The sequence below is a fragment of the Hypomesus transpacificus genome, chromosome 18 (assembly GCF_021917145.1).
Source record: "Hypomesus transpacificus isolate Combined female chromosome 18, fHypTra1, whole genome shotgun sequence".
In the NCBI taxonomy this organism is placed as follows: Eukaryota; Metazoa; Chordata; class Actinopteri; order Osmeriformes; family Osmeridae; genus Hypomesus; species Hypomesus transpacificus.
Genome location: NC_061077.1, coordinates 58,335 through 80,000, shown reverse-complemented (window position 1 = coordinate 80,000; position 21,666 = coordinate 58,335). Strand labels below are relative to the sequence as shown.

The 21,666-nt window shown below is 48.7% G+C and overlaps 1 protein-coding gene across 1 annotated transcript in view; it reads left to right on the top strand.

The window, feature by feature from the left end:
- The window catches only part of agrn (agrin), a 71,146-nt gene that overhangs the window by 5,767 nt on the left and 43,713 nt on the right, over nt 1-21,666 (top strand). Inside the window, exons 4-8 of the mRNA XM_047040279.1 lie at nt 8,101-8,322; nt 14,833-15,030; nt 15,370-15,570; nt 21,134-21,276; nt 21,522-21,627. Coding sequence (XP_046896235.1) covers nt 8,101-8,322; nt 14,833-15,030; nt 15,370-15,570; nt 21,134-21,276; nt 21,522-21,627 — 870 coding nt within the window. The remainder of the gene's footprint in view (nt 1-8,100; nt 8,323-14,832; nt 15,031-15,369; nt 15,571-21,133; nt 21,277-21,521; nt 21,628-21,666) is intronic.

Below are 21,666 nucleotides of genomic sequence, written 5' to 3'. Positions count from 1 at the left end.
AAGACCAGAGTAGTGGAGCGCCGAGTCACTGCCCCGCGCTGCAGGAGAGGCCCAGGCATAGCTAGAGGAGCTTTCCCCTCTGGGGCCCTGTGGGGCCCTCACACAGACATCTTCATCCTCTCCTCCACCTCAGGACCTGAATACTGAGTTGTCTGGAGGTGGTGAAATCGGAGGCTTTGCCGTGGTATCATGCCGGTTCTCATTAGCCTTGTTTTGCTGTCTCATTCTGTGAGATCCATAAATTAACATGCGGCAGGGGCACTTATGTATTTTGTTTTTATTTAATTATTTCCGACAAAGTAAATGGTCGTAAAGTTCTTCTTTTTTTGGAGGGTTTGTTTGTTTTTCCCTTTTTTTTCTCCACCTATCAGAATTCTGCCTGCGGCAAGCTGCAATGTTATTTTTTTCTCCAACGCATTTGTATTTACATTAGCATATTTATATATTTGTAACTGCTAGCACACATACGCCCCCCCCCTTCCATTGGATTTAATTAAACATCAAAAGAGCTGAGCGAGGTGCCCAGTGAGGCGCTGGGTTGGCTGTGGAGAGGATGCTTAGGAACGGGGAGGCCTCAGCTCTGGACACCTGCACACAGTCTGATGTTTAATTACAGAGCCCTTCTGCTACGCTGTTTCACTTCCCTGTCCTCTCTCTGGATCTCTCCCTTCTCTCTCTCTCTCTCTCTGGTCTTCTTCTCTATGTCTCTCTCTCTCTCTGGTCCTCTCTCTCTCTCTCTGACTCGTCCTTTTTTCTCTCCCTCTCTCGTATCTCTATCTTCTCTCTCTCTGTGCTCTCAATCAGCTTTCAGATTAGAAAAGGGCCTGCTCTGAACTCTGAAGTTTGAGAGGGTGTGTGCGTGTGTGTGTTTGAGAGGGTGTGCGCGTGCGTGTGTTTGAGAGGGTGTGCGCGTGTGTGTGTTTGTTTGTCTGTCTGCGCACACCTTTTTGTTTGTCTGCATGACTTCTGAATCTGAATCGATCCAGCGTCTTAATCTTCTTGTCTAAGTGGCTCTTTGTCACGCGGCGATCAATAGCCCGGGGCTGAGCACGAGCAGTTACACACTAGAGCCCCCCCCCCCCCAACCAGCCATTGTTGCCTGATGAACAAGCTTGTCTTCCAAACACACATATAGTACACACACACACACACACTCAGTACCCATGTCACATCAACAGCATTCTCAGAACGGCCCACCTAAACTACACGTTGGAAAAATTGAAATTAGACTTTTGAACTTCGACGCCATTAAAAATGACCTCAATCGTTCCCATTACTCTGAGACACTTCCTGCTGTCACGAAGCATCGCGTACAGTACCGCACTTTAACTACACTACCCATAAGCCCTCTGTGACTCCATCCTGTCGCCTACACTGGCGAGATCATGCCACTAGAATGTTCATATAGACTGAAAAACTCCAGCTGGCGGGAGGACTGTGAGAGGGAGAGACAGAGATGACAAGTTATCATGACTGACAGGCCAGCCCCCTCCTCCCTTTGTGCAGCGGAGACCAAGATAGTTCATTGATCAAACCCACAAGATTTTCTTCTATTTTTTTTTTTACATCAAAACCACTCTGTCGTAAATCTCTCCACGGCCAGGATGACAGCCCCTCATGTGACTGTCATCAACCCTCTCGCTCTCCCTGTCCTGAGGCCTGAGGTAGAGTCATGGCCCCCTGGGGCACCAGAACAAGCCGCTGGCACGGACCGTGCGCTGGAGCGCTCCGGAGACCATTTGATTTACGAGTGCGTGAGGAGAATGTTGATTTATCGACTTATGTGGTCACGGCTGATTTATTTTCCGACGGGCCCTAAAGCCTCCACCTCGAGTCACACAGTCACCACTGAGGTCGAGCTCTTGGATGAATGTGGACGAGAGCTAAATGAATGTGGATTGCGAGCCATTCTTCGCATTCCCTGGACTGCCCCGTTAAGATGAAGTCAGGAAAGGTTAGACGTGTCTGCGTTGACCTTGGAGGCCGGTTGCCTTTTGCTAGGGAAAGTCTGGAACATTCACGGGTACAGCTGCTCTCACACACACACACACACACATTATGCACTGTGGAGTCACCTGTAGACAGTGTAGGTAGTTCATTTGATAGGCATTTGTCATTGCACAGAGACTTTATATTTTGTGTATTGGTCTTCATGAGTGGTATTGGTCTTTACGTATTCAGGGAGTTTGTCCAGAGAGTGTGCCCATGTGTGATTCCGGCAGTTTCTGTCGAATCTGTCGGCTCGTCGTCGGTTGACAATAAACTCAGCAAACCATCACAGCACAGCAGTTGCCAAAATAAAGCCCAAGGTGACAAGACACAGCAGCGAGTGTCATTTGCATGTTTATTTGATTAGCATCTCCTCCCGTGACAGCGACACCCGCCACGGTGATTATGCTCATAAACAATAATAAAGCGAGTACCTATTGAACCTGTTGGAGACCTCCAGTGATGTTTCCTCTAATGAATCTAATTATCAGCGCAGCCCTGAAGTGTCTGAGTGCAAGGAGACATTCCATTTAGCCTGGCCCGTCGCTGCCTGATCACCCTGATAGGGATTTGGGGCATGGGCTTCAGTGCCAGGGTTGTATACATATTCATATACTGTGTCTGTGGAAATGTGGGGGGAGGGCGAAATGGTGGCTGTTCGGGAAGGGTGTATATCACATGGGCCCTGCTGCCAGTGGCCTGGGTTAGAATCCGGCCCAGGGCCTTAGCTGTATGTCTTCCCCTCTCTCTCTCCCCTGCCTTTCCTGTCACACTTAACTGTAGCTGTCTAAGAAAACATAAAAATGACCCAAATATATCTTCATTATGTGAAGATATATTGTATATATTTAAATATAGTTACAGTATGGGGTATGGATGTTAAACCCTCCCCTCCCCCAACACACTTCTCTCTCTGCTACACCCACCCCCCCACTCTCCCTCCCCCTCTTCCTGCTGTGTGGTGGGCAACAGATTCCATCAGGGTCACAGTGTGTGTAATATCCATCTGGTGTTTGGTAGACTGCTGTTCTCTCCATTCCTCTCTCCATTCCTCTCCTCTCTCCTCCTCTCCTCGTGTCCTCCTCTCCTCGTGTGCTCGTAGTGAGCTTGTCTCATCCTTGTTCCACAGATGTTCTCCTCATCCTCTTTTCCTTGTTCACTTACCTTGTTTACATGTCCTTAACTCCCCTCTCACCCCCTCTCTCACCTACCCCCCTCCATTCTTTCTCTCACTCTCTCCTTCTCTCATCCTCTCTCTTGCCCCCCTCCCCCCTTTTTTTCCTTCTCTCTCTCTCTCTCTCTCTCTCTCCCTCTCTCTCTCTTGATCATACAATATGTTTTAGTCGTGCAGCAGTCTGTTTGTGGTTCGAATGCATCACAGAGGATTAGGAGCTAGCCCCCTCGCAGCCATTACTGCGTGATAAGTGCTCTGTAGCAGGCAGACTGCGCCCCGGGGTATTCCTTTACTGTATGTTAATATTTAGCCTCTCCTCCCTTTCTCCCAGCCCTCGCGCGGAATATGTTACATGAATGTTTTTACTGCTAGGCGAGACATTGGGCTTGAAAGCTCCCATTTTAATTGAAAAGTTTTCTGTTCTCAAACAGCACAAAAACTAATGTAGAAGCAGGTCCTCCGTTTCTACAGACAATCTTCACCGCGGTAGAGGAACACATTATCGACTACACTCGTGGAAATGAAAAGGGTAATATGAGCGACACCAAAGGCAGTACAAATCGCCCTGAATCGCGGGAATCTCGGCAGGTAGATTGGATGCTAAGAGCAGGAAAAGAGCGCTCTTTCTTCATGAATTCCCTCACTCTCTCTTTAAGCGACTCTGGAAATAATCCGGAATGAGGTGAGGAAGATTCCAATCTGCATATGCATGAGGAGGCACACGATCTCCATGCTGTGACGTCCATGCATGTGTGCAGAGGGTTAACGGCATGAACGCACCTACACACACACACACACACAAACACACACAGCGCTAAGATCATAACACCTCGTCTTAAGCCTTCGACCCCCCTCCCTCTCCCCCCCCCGTCCTGTCGCTTATGTTCAGAATGTCACGGTAAACTGAGGTAATTCTCAGGTCGGCCGTAAAAAAAGAACTTCATTTGGTTGTCAGATATAGGGGCTGTGAAATGGCAGTTTACTTTCAAATGCTGGGGATTTGGAGGGGGGGGGGGGTTATTACAGGTAGTCGTGTCACAATGTTAGGCAGATCGCTGGCAGGACGTTGACAAAACGCTGGTGGCTTGCGGAGGACCTGCGCGGGCGGCTTCCTGCCGTGCAGCAGCTACGCCGTTACCGCGGCGATCCACTTCAGCTGACAGGAAGTGGAATTCCCCACAGGCGTCGACGCGGGGCTCGCCGCTGAAATATCACACTAATTAAGGAAGCAAAAGCACATAGGCTGGTGGGAGAGAGGCACAGGGAGGTGGTGACATTCAAATCTCCATGTGCGCACCACACACACACTCACACACACACTCACTCGCACACAGACGTCCAGATGGTGACAAAGCACTGCCCACAAGCTACAGAGCACAGTCCATGCATGTGTGTGTGTGTGTGTGTGGGTAAGAAAAATGTGTGTGTTCACAGTGAGACAGCCATTAGAGTCCCCTCTCCTCCTACGTAAACACGATGTTGTCACTTCCTCCACCAGGCCTCTCCTGCATCTCACGTCTCTCACGAAGGCAGTGGTGCAGTCTCTGTCTCTCTCACTCTTTCTGTGCTCCCAATACACACACATAGACACACACACACTAACACACACACACAGTCTCCTGCCTCATGTGTTTCTCTGTGTCCCGCTCCCCCCCATATACACACACACACACTTACACACACACACACACTTACACACACTGTGTGTCACCATCATGTCTCTTTCGTGTGGTATCTGAAAGCAGGAGATGAAACGGCGTGGTAGTGAGAGGCAGGCAGGATCCAGCCCCCGGTCCCACGGTTCTGTCACCAGCCTTGGCTCCCGAGCTTCCAACCCCAGCGCCCCCCCTCTCACTAGCCTGAGGGATGACAGGCTGCACTTTGAAAGCTTCTCGCCGCGTCTGAGAAAGAGAGATGGGGGGGGGGGGGGGGAAGAAAGACACAATTTCACTTTTTACACTGCGACGTGGAATATGCAAGCCATCGCAATTACTGTGACTGGGAAAGAGTGCTTCCGGAAGTTTCCATCACCAAGTCTCTTAATAGCGGTTCTTCCCGAAAGATTATTCTGGCAAAGAACTTGTGGAGTTTCTCCTTTTTCTCCTTGGATTTAATAAATCTGTAGGAAAAATTTGCTTCCAGCGGGAATGGATGGAATAAGGAAAAAGAATAAGCCAGGGTTTTTGGAATTCTATTCATCTTTTTTTTGTGAGAAACAAAAGGGAAAAAGGGACAAAAGCGTTATCGGAGGCTGCAGTTGCTTTTGAGGAGCCCGCCCTTGGGAACGAGGCCTGTAAACCCTTATGAAGGGCACAGTGTACGTAGACAGAGCTTCTAAAACCAGCCCGTATCTGAGGCTACACACACACACACACATTGTAAAAAAAAAACACTGGAGGAATTGCAATTTTTGAATCCCCAGAAAATTAGGCACAGTTCCACTGGTTACATGTGTTTCTACCAAGTCAAAGCTGTTAAAAACTGTGCCTTCCCACAACACAGAAATCAATAGTAGTGTTCCACCCCTCAAGCTGAAACATTCCCATTAGAGGATGTGAAAGCCTGTCTCCTTGCTTAAGATCCGTAAAGATTTGTTCAATTATGGTCACCGCTGGGCAGTGTAGATGCAGCCTGCCGATAGCCCCTCACTGCCTCAGCCATCTGCCTCCCTTACCTCCCTTACCTCCCTTACCTCCCTTACCTCCCTTACCCCCCTTACCTCCCTTACCTCCCTTACCTCCCTTACCTCCCTTACCTCCCATTTGACTTGCGTCAAATTAAAATGTTCATTTCCGGCCGGGTTTACGTTTTGTGCTGCCATGCTGTAGTGTGGAGTGGAGGTGGAGTGCTTTGATGTCTGCTTGTTTTTTTCTGTGGTGAGATCTACATGGATACCGTGTAAATTTACAACAATAAAAGGCTTTGTAGTGATGGCATTTACAATAGCAGTGAGATGCTGTCTTCCTATGCTACTAAGATACATCTCCTCCTCCCTTCACTTCCTACTACAACTGCAACACAGCAGGATGTTAAGGGCCTGACACATTTAAATAGAAAGTTCCTCACCATGAATTAAAACTGGAAACGTTAACCTGTCAAGTAACTGTTCTAGAGTGCTGTAGGTGACAGTTTCATGGTGACGTCACTCCTACTTAAGCCCCTCCCCTTCCTGCTTGTGTTGGCAGGGGGCGGGTGGTCAGGTGAAACGGCTTCTACCGTCTGTTGTCACGGCACCCCCTGCGGGCACGGCCAGAATGAAACGCTTCCCTTAACTGGGAGGGAAACGGCTGCTCTGAAACAGAGCTCCCGTTGTGATGGCGTCTAATCCCATAATAATCAGGCTAATGACAGCACGGTGGGTGTAGCAACAGGAGGTTTCCAGAGAAACCACCCTGACAGTAGCTTAGTAGAAAGTGTATGTGTGTGTGTATGTGTGTGTGTGTGTTGGAAGGGGGGGGGGGTTCTGTAGAGTACCCTAATATCCCGCACCAACACCAGTCCTCCACCCCAACACCACCAGCCTTCCTTATTCACTGGAAGCTGTAGATCAAAGACATCTCAACACTTCTTCTCGTCTCATTTAAAGGTTTTCCCCCCAAACATGTCCACAAACGACAGCCTCAACACACACTCAGCCTCCACTAACACTCACAGCCTCTTCTCAGCCTCAACACACACTCAGCCTCCACTCACACTCACAGCCTCTTCTCAGCCTCAACATACACTCAGCCTCCACTAACACTCACAGCCTCTTCTCAGCCTCAACACACACTCAGCCTCCACTAACACTCACAGCCTCTTCTCAGCCTCAACACACACTCAGCCTCCACTCACACACACAGCCTCTTCTCAGCCTCAACACACACTCAGGCCTGATGAGTCTGGTTCTGTAGGCTGCAGACTCTCCGCAGGGTTAACAACTGCCTGGGTCACATGGTCTCCTTAATTCTCATCTTTCAACCGCCAAAAACTCCCCCCGACACTCGACACACACACACACACAGCTAAATCCAACTTTAGCGCCAAAGAATAGATCGAGGAGTGAAAATTGAAAGAAGCGATGATGAAAAGATTTCTCTCGTTGCCGTCTCTGTGTTATTTCTACGTCCTGACCTACTTCCCGCCTCGCCTGGTGGCCACGCCCCCGCCCTGCCGGTCCCCTTCCACTGGAGCCCCTTTAACCAGCCTCCAGTTCATCCCAGTGAAGCTGGATAGAGAGAGAGGGAGAGAGAGAGAGAGACAGAGAGAGAGAGAGAGAGAGAGAGATAGAGAGATGGTGTGTGTGTGTGTGTCAGACAGTGGCAGACACCTCTGTCTGATGTTCATGTTTCATATCTGTCTAAACCCAGAAGCTCAGCTTTGTGAATTATTAAGTGGAGAGGTCTTTTTCTCTGCTCCTTCGTTTCTTACTTTCCCGCTTTTATTCTCAGCTCTCTCAAGTCTTCCTCACTTCTCTTTCTGGTCATCTCAAAGGAAGACCTGAAGCAAAGGCTTTCACAAATGGCTTTGAACTGCATGCCGAGAATGCCAATTAACCGTCCTGTTTACCCGAGAGTGAAAGCGTTGCTCTGACTGTTCCAGACCGGGTGTTAAGTCATGCTACAGGGAATGCTTTTTTGTACCTGCAGTGCAGAATAGATACTGAGAGGTGGTGAAAACAAAGATAGTGAATAGTCAGAAAACAGACAGCAGCAGTGCAGAACGTACAGTTCAGGCTTGTGTGTGCACACGACAGGGTTGTAATCCACCTTGCAGCCCCTAAACTAACTTCTGACCCTTCATCTCCTCGACTTACCTCCTCTGCCTTTTACCCTGCCCCACCTCCCCCTTACCTCTCCCCCACCCCACCCTGCCCTGCCCTGCCCCTCCCCCACCTCCCTCCACCACCTTCCCACCATAACCTCTGTCTCCGGGGATGTTTCTGGGTGCGGGTTCAGATCTGCACGCGCCCAGTCCGTGCCAGCAGAAGGCGTGTGAGTTTGGGGCGGTGTGCGTGGTGAAGAACGACGAGCCGGTGTGCGAGTGCCCCGAGGCGTGCTCCCAGCTGCACGACCCGGTGTGCGGCAGCGACGGCCACACCTACCGCAGCACCTGTGCCATGAGAGCCATGGGCTGTGTCCTGCAGAGGAAGATCCACATCCAGCACAAAGGACCCTGCGGTGAGTAGCCCGACCCGGCGCCGCGCCGACCATCCACACAAAGCATCCCACTCCATCACATGCTGTCACGCTAGCATTATATGGCCGTTTCTGAGCGGTCATATAAGGTCATTGAGCTGGTTTCTATGGTGGCTCTCGGGCAGCGTGGGTTTCATTACACGAGGGGAGGGACATGTTGTCGTGGACGGTTTTTGAGAGAATCAATCGTTTAAGCTGAAGTCAGATGAAGTACAGAGTTAATGTTTATTTGACGTATGACGTCAACATAATAACGTTTTCAACATAACATCATCGACACACAAACGTAAGACAATAACACAAAGACAATTCCATACAGCTCCATCTAGCATTTTAGAATGGGACCGGAAGAATCCAGCCCACCAGCACTACCCAGCTGATGGCCCTGAACGCCCCCAAAACATTCTTCAACAGACCATTTTATAGATACGACAGTTCTCAAAAGTTATTGGTCCATGCTACAGACATGCAGCTATACCAAATCTCTTCTGTCATTGGTTAACTTCTTAGAACAATACAGTTGAATCCACATTGTCTTCAGACCAACTGTCTCTTCCCCCCCGGTGACAAGATCTCTCCCAGGTCACCCAGACTTCCCGTGTCCGAGACTTCACGTCTCCTAGTTAGGTGTCTTAAAACTACAAGTGGCATTTCTACCAAATGCAGTTGAATTCATTGTACCAAGCTTTTTAGCCAACTGTAAACTTCTTTTAAAACACGTTCATTGTACATATGACAAAAATGTCTTTCACAGTGTTCCAACCACTTTCTGAAAATGGCAAATCTCTCCCCGCCCCCCCCCCCTCCACACCCTTTTTATCAAGAAAATCATATTTCACCCCCGCATCCTCGGTTATTAAAAAGAAGCTGGTCCACCCATACTTGGGAACAAACCTCCACCCCTGGTAGCACTCCACGTAGAGATCTTGCCCCCCACAGGTGATGCTCTCTCCTGGCTCCTATCAAGCCCAGGCCTGGTCCCTGGTCCCTCCTTATATACCTGGGGATGATGGTTCTGGATATCAGCCTAAGCTTCATCCAGGGGGAATCAGATGGCTGAGCGGTTAGGGCCTCGGGCTATTAATCAGAAGGTTGCCGATTCGATTCCAGGCCGTGCCAAATGACGTTGTGTCCTTTGGCAAGGCACTTCAACCTACTTGCCTCGGGGGGAATGTCCCTGTACTTACTGTAAGTCACTCTGGATAAAAAGAGCGTCTGCTAAATGACTAAATGTACAGTATATCTAGATCCACAGGAGAACTCGTACTATTCGTCAGTGACTCATTCTGGATTTTGTTCCTTTGGGCTCAAAGCAGTAGAGTGTTACCCATGCTATTACTCAGAGCCATTTACTTTTTATTTTAGGTAGTACATACATATTAAATACAGAATATTTCTGTCTGTGCTGCTCAAATTCACAACTTTGCTACTGTGTGCTAAAATCCCAAATGCATTCAGACCAACTGACTGCACAATAACTCCAGTGTACTTTGACCGTGTCTTTCCTTTTCTCGTCCTCGTCCTCTCACCCTCTCCTCCTCTCGCTCCCTCCTCCTCTCACCCCCTCCTCCTCTCACCCCCTCCTCCTCTCACCCCCTCCTCCTCTCGCCCCCTCCTCCTCTCACCCCCTCTTCCTCTCACCTCCTGCTCGCACTCACCAAGTGCAAGCCTGCAACTTCCCTATTTTTGACCTTTTAGTCAAAATGCACTTTACTGCAGATGAGCAGAGCTTGTTTGTAATTGGTGGAGTGAGTCATGTGGATTTGTCTGTTTGTAGCTAGCTAGCTTGCGCCAGTGGCAAAGCTCAAAGTCTGGGGGGGAAAGGAATATGTGTACAGATGACTTCCTCAAGATCCTTTACAGTGGCTTGGATAATACACTATTTTGTAGGCTTGTGGTAATTTCCCCAACGTCTGTCCTTTATGTGTGAATGGTTTAGTTTACTATTAAACCCTCTATACAACCCCAGAGCTACATTAAAAGTCTTAACGCTCCGCATTCATGGTGGTTTTTAGTTCCATTTACCAAAGACGACCATAGTGGTTTGGGTATTTTATGCGGTAGTGCAAAGTAGTAGGAATGAACATCATGTATAATCAGAGGACAATGATTATGGAAACAACTGAAATGCTCCCAGCTCGAATACCAAGCTCACTAGATGTAGTCCTGGTCTTATTGATTTGCTCTCTTGGGCAGGACTGTGCTTTATGGAGTACTCCAGACGAGGCATTTAGCAACCGCTAAGCCAACCTGCCAATACCCAAACCACTCCAGTACACTGTCTTTATGCTGAGTGTAATACTGAAATAAAAAAGATAGATTGTATTTGCTCTTGTTGGTTCAACACCTCAACAGCCATTTATCAGTTCCTCTCCAGTTGTTGGTGGTTCCGGGGTCCGTATCCTCTGCTGGTCTGTGTGGGCGGAAAAGGCTCCAGCTTTTGCTCTTCAACACTTTGCCCACCCAGCCAGACTGACAGTCTATCAACCCCCTCTAAAAAATTGAAATCCCCCCACCACCACCACCACACACACACACATAAGGATGTATTCCAATGGGAAATGAAGCAAAAGAAATGTTTGACCCGGACGGGCAAACTCAATTTAGAACTCTGCGGCGCAGGAAGACAGGTCTGACTGGGTCCCCGGCGGACAGGTAATGAATAGTCTTTATTTAAAAAGGCGGGAGGTAGCTAGCTACGGAGAGCCCTCTGTGCTACGTGTCAGTAGAACAGCGGTACGGATGGCAGTAGCTCCCTACAGAAGCAGACATCAGCAGGAACAGGGCAATAAGTGTTTTCAACTCGCCGCGAAAGCCAGTATGAGGAATGATGATGATGATGATGATGATGATGACGGTGATGATGATGAGGCGACGTGCGTTGATGGTTTATTCTTTGCTTGTCGTTTCTGTTCCCACGGTAACTCATACGGCTCTGCTCCACACCACCTGACTAAACCGCCTCCTTGCTATTTTCTGTCCTGATAATCACGTTTATGACTCCTGATTCCGGACTCGGCAGAAATGGCGTGGCTTGATGGAGGTGCGCGAGGGCGGGACAATACAGGGCTGTGCGCACGGTCGTAATTTAATTTCCCTCCTCCCAGGGTCGGAAAAATACCAGTTATCTATATGGCTCAGGTCTGGTCCGGTTGTGATATGAGGTGCCATTTTTTATTATCCTCATACTGCTCCCCTGCCCTCCTCCTCAACCCTCCCCCCCCGCCCCTCCCCAGTGTTTGAGTGGTGGATGACCTTGTCTGACTGCCTGAGAGAACCACACTATCAGCCCCCCCCCCCCCCCCACCCTGAAAGGATATCACCTGCTCTGGAAGGCAATTCATGTATGTTTACCCAAATAGATGAGATGAGGCACAAAAGTAATTTAGTGAGAGAAAGAGAAAAATGGTTTCCTTCCCAGGTGATGGAAACAATGCCAACAGGGAGTTTTGAGATGTAGGTCATACTGTGAGCACACAGGAGGAGTGAGGAAGGAAGATGGGGGTGAGGGGGGAGGGATGGGGGGGTTAATAAACAAGAGAAGGAGTGGAGAGAGATGGAGGTAAATAAGAGGAAGAGGAGTAGCGGGGAGAAGGGCAGGAGATGATAGAGCGAGCGATGTCTGGGGAGTTGAGCTATCTCCGAGACGTTTTCGCTACCTTTCAAAAAATACAAACCAGCCCTGCTTCTTTTCCCCCCTCGGTGTCGCAAACCCTCTCCCCTCACTCGTTCTTCTCCTCAGAAGGTTGATGAGCCACCAGAGTGCCTTTTGGCATTTCCATGTTGCCTCAATCCCTCACCCATAACTACTTCCCCCTCCAGGCCCAATACACCCCCCCCCCCCCTCCTGCTGCGTCTCCCCGCCAACAACAACACAGCTCCTGCTGTGAAGGTTCTGACCACCGCTGCGGTCGAGCCCTTCTGTGTTTATAGCCAGACGCTCCCGTTAGCGCCAGGCTACATGTTAGCGATTAGCCAAGCGTGGCGGAACGGAAGTCGAGCGTAAAGGAAGGAAGGGAGGGAGGGGAAGAGATAAAGAAGCGGGCCGTTATCGGGACAAGGTGCTCTGATAAAGGACGACACTCTCTGCCACGCTGCCGTGATTTACAGCCCGGGGGCTGGAGAACCGCCGTCGTCACGGTGATCCATTCCCAGCCTTAGCCCGAGCCGTTCCCTCAGCGGTGATATTTAATCAGATCCCCGGGCCGTACGTCGTGAGTGCCGGAGAGCCGGGCGGCCGACAAGGACGGGGGACTTTATTAAGGTGTAGTAATGCAGGTAGCGAGAGAGGAATTGGCCCACGCGGCCCTCTTTCTATTAGCTGTAAATCAGCAGCTGTTATTAGCCCCGCTGCTAATTTAATGTGATGGCACAGGCGCTGGGGCTACGCTAATGAAATCCTTCAGGTGTAATTGCCGCCAACTCGCGAGTGGACGCGCGAGCTGGCTCTTGCGTTTTAAGATCACCGTCTCTAATTTGGGCCCAGCGTGAAATCTCGGGTATCCACAATGTGTTTTGGCCCAGGCGGACTGCAAGGCCTGGGAAACGAAGACAGAGAGAGAGAGCTTTCTTTCAGAGAAAATGATCTAGTGAATCCTGCAGCTGTGTGACGTCAGTAGCCCAGCGCCATCTGGACATGCCAACACGACTGCCATGTTTCGGAGCCGTCTAAAGCTGCTCTAAACAGTTGACGTCATGGCGGGTGACGGTGCTGAATTAAGTGGAGTTGCTTCACAGCTGAGACAGTGGATGTTTTGGGATGTACAGTGCCCTCCAAAAGTATTGGAACAGTGAGGCCAATTCCTTTATTTTTGCTGTAGACTGAAAACATTTGGGCTTGACATCAAACGATGAATGTGAAACCAGAGATCAACGTTTCAGCTTTTATTTCCAGGTATTTACATCAGGATCTGATGCACAAATTAGAAAATATCACCTTTTTGTTCGAACCCACCCATTTGTCACGTGAGCAAAAGTATTGGAACATGTGACTGACAGGTGTGTTTTGTTGCCCAGGTGTGTCCTATTACATACATTATTCAATCAATAAATACCACTGAATGTCTACACTCAGGTTCAGATTGGGTAAGATAGGTTTTGTCTATGCAGACTGTATTCAGAGGTGAAAACAACATGAAAACCAGAGCGCTGTCTTTGGGTGAAAAACAAGCAATTGTGAGTCTTAGAGAAGATGGAAAATCAATCAGAGCCATTGCAGAAACATTGGCCATAGCCAGTACAACCATTTGGAATGTCCTGAAGAAGAAGAAAACTACTGGTGTACTAAGTAACAGACGTCGAACAGGTAGACCAAGGAAAACATCAGCAGTTGATGACAGAAACATTGTGAGAGCTGTAAAGAAAGACCCTAAAACAACTGTAAGTGAGATCAGCAACAACCTCCAGATGGCAGGAGTGAAGGTATCATTATCTACTGTTCGCAGAAGACTTCATGAACAAAAGTACAAGGGCTACACCAGAAGATGCAAACCACTCATTAGCAAGAAGAATAGGAAGGCCAGGCTGGAATTTGCCAAAAAGTACAGAGATGAACCTCAAAAATTCTGGGACAAAGTTTTATGGACTGATGAGACAAAGATTAACTTTTACCAAAGTGATGGAAAGGCTAAAGTTTGGAGAAAGAAAGGAACTGCTCATGATCCCAAACACACAAGCTCATCTGTGAAACACGGTGGAGGTAATGTCATGGCTTGGGCTTGCATGGCTTCTTCTGGGACGGGCTCATTAATCTTCATTGAGGATGTAACACATGATGGCAGCAGCAAAATGAACTCGGAAGTCTACAGAAACATTTTGTCTGCCAATTTAAGGAAAGATGCAACCAAACTGATTGGCAGAGCCTTCATCATGCAGCAAGATAACGACCCAAAACACACTGCCAAAACAACAAAGGAGTTCATCAGGGGCAAGAAATGGAAGGTATTAGACTGGCCAAGTCAATCTCCAGACTTAAACCCTATAGAGCATGCATTTTACCTGCTTAAGAGGAGACTGAAGGGAGGAACCCCACAAAACAAACAACAACTGAAAGAGGCTGCAGTGAAAGCCTGGGAAAGCATCAAAAAGGAAGAATGCAAAAGTTTGGTGACGTCAATGGGTCACAGACTTGCTGCAGTTATTGAAAGCAAAGGATTTGCAACTAAATATTAAGTCTTATTCACTTAAATATGTTTTAAGTATATCTGTTCCAATACTTTTGATCACATGACAAATGGGTGGATTCAAACAAAATGTGATATTTTCTTAGTTGTGCATCAGATCCTGATGTAAATACCTGGAAATAAAAGCTGAAACGTTGATCTCTGGTCTCACGTTCATTATTTGATGTCAAGCCCAAATGTTTTCAGTCTACAGCAAAAATAAAGGAATTCGCCTCACTGTTCCAATACTTTTGGAGGGCACTGTAGCTGCAGGGTACTCACACACACACACACTCCTAACCCCCATATCCTCTCACCTGTCTCTCTACAGACAAGGCCTGTGCCAACTGCTCCTTCGGGGCGATCTGTGACTCTCAGACGGGCCGCTGCGTGTGTCCGTCAGAGTGTGTGGAGACCCACCAGCCCGTGTGCGGCAGCGACGGCTCCACCTACGACAGCGAGTGTGAACTGCACGTGCGCGCCTGCACCAAGCAGCTGGACCTCAGCGTGGTCGCACAGGGGGAATGCAGTGAGTGTGACCAACCATCGTGTGTGGGTGTGTGAGTGTGTGTACTGTGTATGTGTGTGAGTGTGTGTTTACTGTATATGTGTGTGTGTGTGTACGTACTGTATACATGTGTGTACAGTATACGTGTGTGTGTGTGTGTGTGTGTGAGTGAGTGAGTGAGTGAGTGTGTGTACTGTATATGTGTGTTTGAGTGTGTGTGCACTGTATACGTGTGTGTACTGTGTATGTGTGTGAGTGTGTGCGTGTGTCAGCAGGCACCTTTATTATAAACCACGGTCCGGTCCAGACTGCTCCGTCAGTGACACACTCCTGCGGGGGTGCGCTTGTTTGTGTGAGCAGAGACATGTGGCAGCGCTGTGTGCGGGTGGGGCGCCCGCTGCGTCCAGAACAAGTGTGAGTGCCCGCAGTGCCCCGCCCAGGCCAACTCACCCGTGTGCGGCACAGACGGCATCAGCTACGACAACGCCTGCGAGCTGCAAGTGGCCTCTTGTATTCTGAAGAAGAGGATCGAGACAGCCAAGCCCGGCAGCTGCGACGAAGGTAGGACACTTTTCCTTTTCTTTTTATCATTTCCTTCGGGACTGAGAAAGTGAATTGAATAGAATCGAATCTGCTTCCATTTATTTCTCCCCCCCCCAATGATTTCAGTTGACGTCCAGAAATACATTCAACGGGGAAAAATAAATACAGTAGCCACCAAATAATCGGAATCCCTCGGAACAATCAACTCCAAACTTTGCATCAGGGCTCGTAGGGCTAATCCTGCATGTAAATGCTGTGTGGATCAACTATGACAGCCCTGCTGGCTCCTGCTGGCTCCTGCCCCAGCCTCCGGGCCTCCACTCTGGCTCCAGAGGAGGGGACCGACCTGTCATCCCATGGATGTCAGACAGCCCCAGTCCCCTGAGGCTGGAGGTAGTCACGGTGACTGTCGCCATCGTATCAGGAAAGTGTGAAAACAGAGCAGATTACACCTGCCAGCAGGGGAGATGGTGAAAGAGAGAGAGAGGAGGAGGAGAAGGGGGAGGAGGGTAGAGAAGCTGGAGCTTCTGTTTTGCTTGTGTGGTTTGAGTGTGTGAGTGTGTGTTTGTATTGTGCTGTTGCCTACAGTATCAGACCAGCAGATAACACCCGGCTCTGCCTGACTGTGACCTTTTGCATGCAGAATAATACACAAATAAGGGCACTCATACAGTTCATAATGTTCATAACCACAGATTGTAGTGCGCACACACACACCCACCCTGCCTCATATTACTGTCTGGCAGCGGGTGAAGATGCTCTTTGCTTCACTGTCTTCTCCCAAGGGCATAGCTCTACTTGGGATGTTCAGTGACTCTATCTCTCTCTCTTGCTCTCTCTCTCTCTCTCTCTCTCTCTCTCTCTCTCTCTCTCTCTCTCTCTCTCTCTCTCTCTCTCTCTCTCTCTCTCTCTCTCTAGCACACATACTCTCTCTCTCTCTCTCTCTCTCTCTAGCACACTCTCTCTTTCTCTCTCTCTCTTTCTAGCACACTTACACTTACACACATTACTACTTATCTTCTTTCTTTCTATTGAGGAAGAATAAAATACAAAAGTTTTTCTCCCTCACTTGCTCATTTGAATTCTGAGAAAGCCATCAACCTTGAATAGAAAATATGATTTCCTTCTCTCTCCCCCCGTCCCCTCCCACCCACCTTTATCTTCTAACTTCACCATCTCTACGTCAGACTACTGTCTCTCGACAAAGAGTGAGCATTGCTTTCAGAGATAGTGGTGGAGAAATGGGATTGGGTCCGATCAATACACTTCAGCTCTATGGCTGCCTGCCCACATCAACATAGTTTTTTCCTTATTGTTGGTGTTTTTTCTTCCTTTCTATGTCCCCGTTATTTTAGCCCTCAAGTGATTCTGTGACCCAGACCCCCCGCTGTAAGGGGCCACAGCCTTATCGCTTGGTCTGGCTGCTTAGAGGAGATTGAATCACAGCCGCCCATGAACATTTTCCTCAAGGTCTCTGGGGATTTTTTTTATTAGAACCCCGCTGTATTTGAGCACTTAAGATAAGATAACCACACACATCTCTTGTTTATCGGCAGACTGTTGTACAGTTCATCTTCCATGTGACATAATGCATGTCCATGTGTATCCTGGAGAATAACTGAAGTCAACACGCAAGAAGAACATGTGCGTGTTTGAACTGGAAGAGACTCAGCTTGACTCTCTCCATCCTTCCACACGTCTGTGTCTCTCAGATTCGATTCCAGGCGGATTAAACAAGTGATTTATTAGTTAATTTAGAAGCACAATTTAAGCAACCATATTCATTAGTTACTCTGGGAGGGGGTGGGAGTGGGGGTGGGCTGGGGGGGAGGAAGGGAAGGAGGGAGGGGGCGAAGGGGGGAAAGGAGGGAGGGAGGCGAGGGGGGGGAGGAAGGAAAGGAGGGGGGGGGGCGAGGGGGAAGGGGGACTTGTTTTCTTCCGCCTTTTATTTAGTGGTAATGAAAAATGACAGTGTTCCTACTGTTGGCTGTACCAGAGAATTTATCACCTGTTTAATTTCACACTCTGGTAGAGTCAGGCTTTGCTTCCTTTGTTGACACTGATAAAGTAGCGGGTGAGTGTAGTGCATCACCTGGGGGCGGGGGGGGCTTTTTAATTGAATACACATTTACTAAACAGGATTATGGCTGGGAAATCTCACCGTGACGCACGGCCTTAGATGCCTCCTCACTTCACAGGAGCTCTGGGGGGGGGGGAGGGGAGAGCTCATCGAAACCAGATCAGGGTCTTTGTCGTGGTCGTCCATCCATCATGGCGTGTGTGTCTATCCTGGTTGAGAAACTTTCTTTTCTCCTCCTGAGCTCCCCCTCCCTGTGCGGCGTTGTGAAGCTCCATCCTTCTTTATGTGGCAAGGCGTTTATTTGGACTAACGTGCTGTCACATCCTTCACAAGCACACAGTCTGAGGGCTCCACAAATGGAGCGCAAACAAGCTGGCGAGCCTGACTCACCCGCCGCCATCGCAAAGGCCACTGTGCCGTTTTCGATTCCCCCTTAAGGTACGCGATACACACACAACACACAACCGGTATACACACACTCCGCAATGTCACAGACGCTTCGCACCCACACACACGATAAAAGGGGATTTTTGGGCCGTTGACGGAACGTTTTTCATGTTGACGTTCAGATCCAGGTCATGCTGGGTAGGATGGCTCACTGCGAATTTCTATATCAGGAAGTGATATTGATGGTATGAAGGTAATTGGGTTGCCATCTTAACTGTCAAGGCACCATTCAAAAGGTCACATTTTCTTTCCCCTCCTGGCTTTCCCCAATCGTTAGACCTCCCTTTTTCCAGATTTTCATTTATTCCTTTCTACAGTCGTCATTGGCTTGTCGTCCTTTTTTTTTTTTTTTTTACGAAAATCTTCCATCTTTTCCTCAATAGTCTTTTTTGACCCTCTCCCCATTTATCTTCTCCTCACATTTCCTCGCTGTTCATCTCTGTTCTTTTCTCCTATCCTCCGCCTCGTTCCCTCGTGTTAATGGAGTTCCCCCGGCTGAATGGACGAATGTTCCTGACATGATGGAGTTAAAGGAGCTGCTGTGCTTCTCCGGGAGAGGAGCTGAGACGGACATGTTCTCGGGGAGGATGTGCTAATTGAAAGGTTCACAGGCAGTGTGGGGTGGCAGCCACATCAAAGCATCGCGGCTAATTAGGGGCCCCCCTTCGCCTTCACTTGTATTTATTCAGTTTCTTACGTCTTCCTTAAAAAAAAAAAATGTATTTATCCTTTCAAAAGGACGTCCTGAGTGGAATATGAATCGCCCCCCCCCCCCCCCGGCCGCGCTGTCGGGGAGGAAGGCGCTGAGCTTGCATTCACGGAACTCGGCAGCGTGAACCTTAATATCTGCTCCCAGGTCAGCTGACTCATCCGTTTCTATTAGAACTCATCATTAGCGGCCATAACGAGAGTCAGAATCAGAGAGAATCACGAGAATCGGGTGCAGGTGGGCTCTCTGTGCTGCGAGACTCCCCTGTGACCTGCAGTGCAGGTGCTACTGGACCTGAAGCCCTAGCTACAACAGGGTCTAGCACACGCTAGCTCTAAATGGAAAATAATTACAAAAATATATTTCACTGACACTTCCATCCAAAGTGATATACAGTAGAGGGGAGATTTGAACCTGCAACATCAGCAAGTGGTCTAACCACTGAGCTGTACCCACCCTAATTAATTCCACGGTGGATTGTTATGGACCAGTTCCAGTAAATATCTGCAGATCTGGATAGAACAGGCATTGAGGTCAAGTCAGATTATAGGAAAATACAGTTTGTCTTGATTTCCATTTTGGGGCAAGGGAGGAGGAGGAGGAGGAGGGGGGGGGGGGGTGTTCTTAATGCCCTGGTCTCTGGGGCCTCGCCCACACTATAGCAGGTCTATTGTTCGGTCTGACCGTGTGTGTGTGTGTATGTGTGTGGGCGTGTCTGTCTGTATGTGTGTATGTATCTAATGAAGTGGATACCCTTCCACTGTATTGACCACTCAAGGTTGTCAGAGGCCTATTGTACATGACCCAAATCAGGCAGTCAAACCCAATGCTCTGGCCCTGCCCCTGCTCTCTGCTGTGTGACCTGCTCCATAATCCTCTTAAGGAGATGGGTTATGCTAAGTGGCACCTCCAGGACTACGCCATCGATTTCCCCATTAGGGCAGCTGGGGGTTGTGGAGGAGAGAGTGGTGGGGGGCTGGGAAGGGGGGAGAGCACCCAGGCACCCCATGTTGTTGGGCTTTGTGTGGGAGGAGAATTGTGTAGTACTGGATGTAAAAAAAATACAGCGGTATACATAATTAGGCGCACTTAAGGCATCCCCTCCCATCTCTTTATGGGAAACTCCCATTTTCCCCTTGACACTCCCATGAATGCATATGCATGACACGGAAAAGTGCATTTTGCCATTTTCAGTTCCCGCGACAGGCAGTCTGCGCTTTTACCTCAGTGCGGCATGTTTGTACATACCTCGCTTGCCATGCTTTTACGCTGACTTCTCCTTCCGTTTACATTTAGTCATTTAGCAGACACTCTTATCCAGAGCGACTTACAGTAAGTACAGGGACATTCCCCCCGAGGCAAGTAGGGTGAAGTCCCTTGCCCAAGGACACAACGTCATTTGGCACGTCCGGAATCGAACCTTCTGATTAATAGTCCGACTCCTTAACCGCTCAGCCATCTGATCCCGTTTAGTCTGAGTTAAATTAAGTTCAGCAATCCTCCAAGATGAATGGAATATTCCTCCCTCGTCATACTCATCTCCTCTACCCGTCCAGAGGGAAAAAGCTTTTTCTACATTGTTCCATTTTGTTATGTCTCTTGACAACCAATCAGCTGTAGTGAGTTTCAGATTATAGCTATTTGTTTGACCTTGTGTTATCTTGCTATGAGGAGCTATTTTCAAAAACAGAAGAAAGAAAAGCCATCTTCGATCCTCTCGAAGTGCTCCTGTTTTAAAAAGCAAATCGAAAGTTTACCTTCCAGGGTCGCCTATAAAGAGCTGCAGAAAACCAACTTTGTGGGAAGTCTGGGGTGATAATTAGATGGCACAGAATGCTTTGCAATTAGAGAAGAAGCCAGTGTCCATGAAACAGGCCTTCACATCGATTGCGTTTTTTGCTGGGAGGCGTGTTAATATTTCCCTCCTTCTTTTTCATGGATTTAATTGAAATGTAAAGGATGCCTCGCTGGTGGCGCAGTGATGTTGCGCCTAATTTATTTTGTCAATCGCTGGTCGTCTCCATGGTTGGTCATTATCTTGCACTTCCAGCAGTGCCTGCGGTTCAATCTCCGCACCACGTGAAGAAAATTTCAATAGTCTCTCATGCTCGGAATGTTTAAACACCCAGACAAGCATTTTGGTCTCAAACATTTTTGGAATGATAACGACCAAACTTTTTACTAATGTACTTGAGAGTAAGATTGATGATAAGCATTTATTTTGTGTGTGTCTGTCTGTGTGTGTGTGTGTGTCTATGTGTGTGTGTGTCTATGTGTGTGTGTCTATGTGTGTGTGTCTCTCTGTGTGTGTGTGTGTGTGTCTCTCTGTGTGTGTGTATTGGCAGACTGCGGCTCTGGAGGGTCGGGCTCTGGGGTTGAGAGCTGTGAACAGGACCGCTGTCGTACCTTCGGAGGCTGGTGGGACGAGGACGCAGAGGACGACCGCTGTGTGTGTGACTTCACCTGCCAGAGCGTTCCTCGCAACCCGGTACCACTCCCCCCCACACACACACACACACACACAGCACAGTCTTGTTTTCCTCAGTCGTAGTAATGAAAACACCACATGTGACATTTCGCAGTCGACACATGGCAATTTTCTTACTATAATGGCACCTCGCGTTAAATACCACAAGGTAGATTAATGGTGTGTACGCTTAGCCTTCTGCGATGACAGACGCGGCGCTCGCTGATGGAGTTTCGTGCGGAAATGTCCGTGTGTTCTGCTGTCAGGTCTGCGGCTCGAATGGAAAAACGTACAGCAGCGAGTGCGAGCTGAAGAAGGCCAGGTGTGAGAGAGAGGAACACCTGCTGATCCAGAATCAGGGACCCTGTACAGGTGAGCCTGAAGGAAAACCACCACGAACTTATCTGAGGT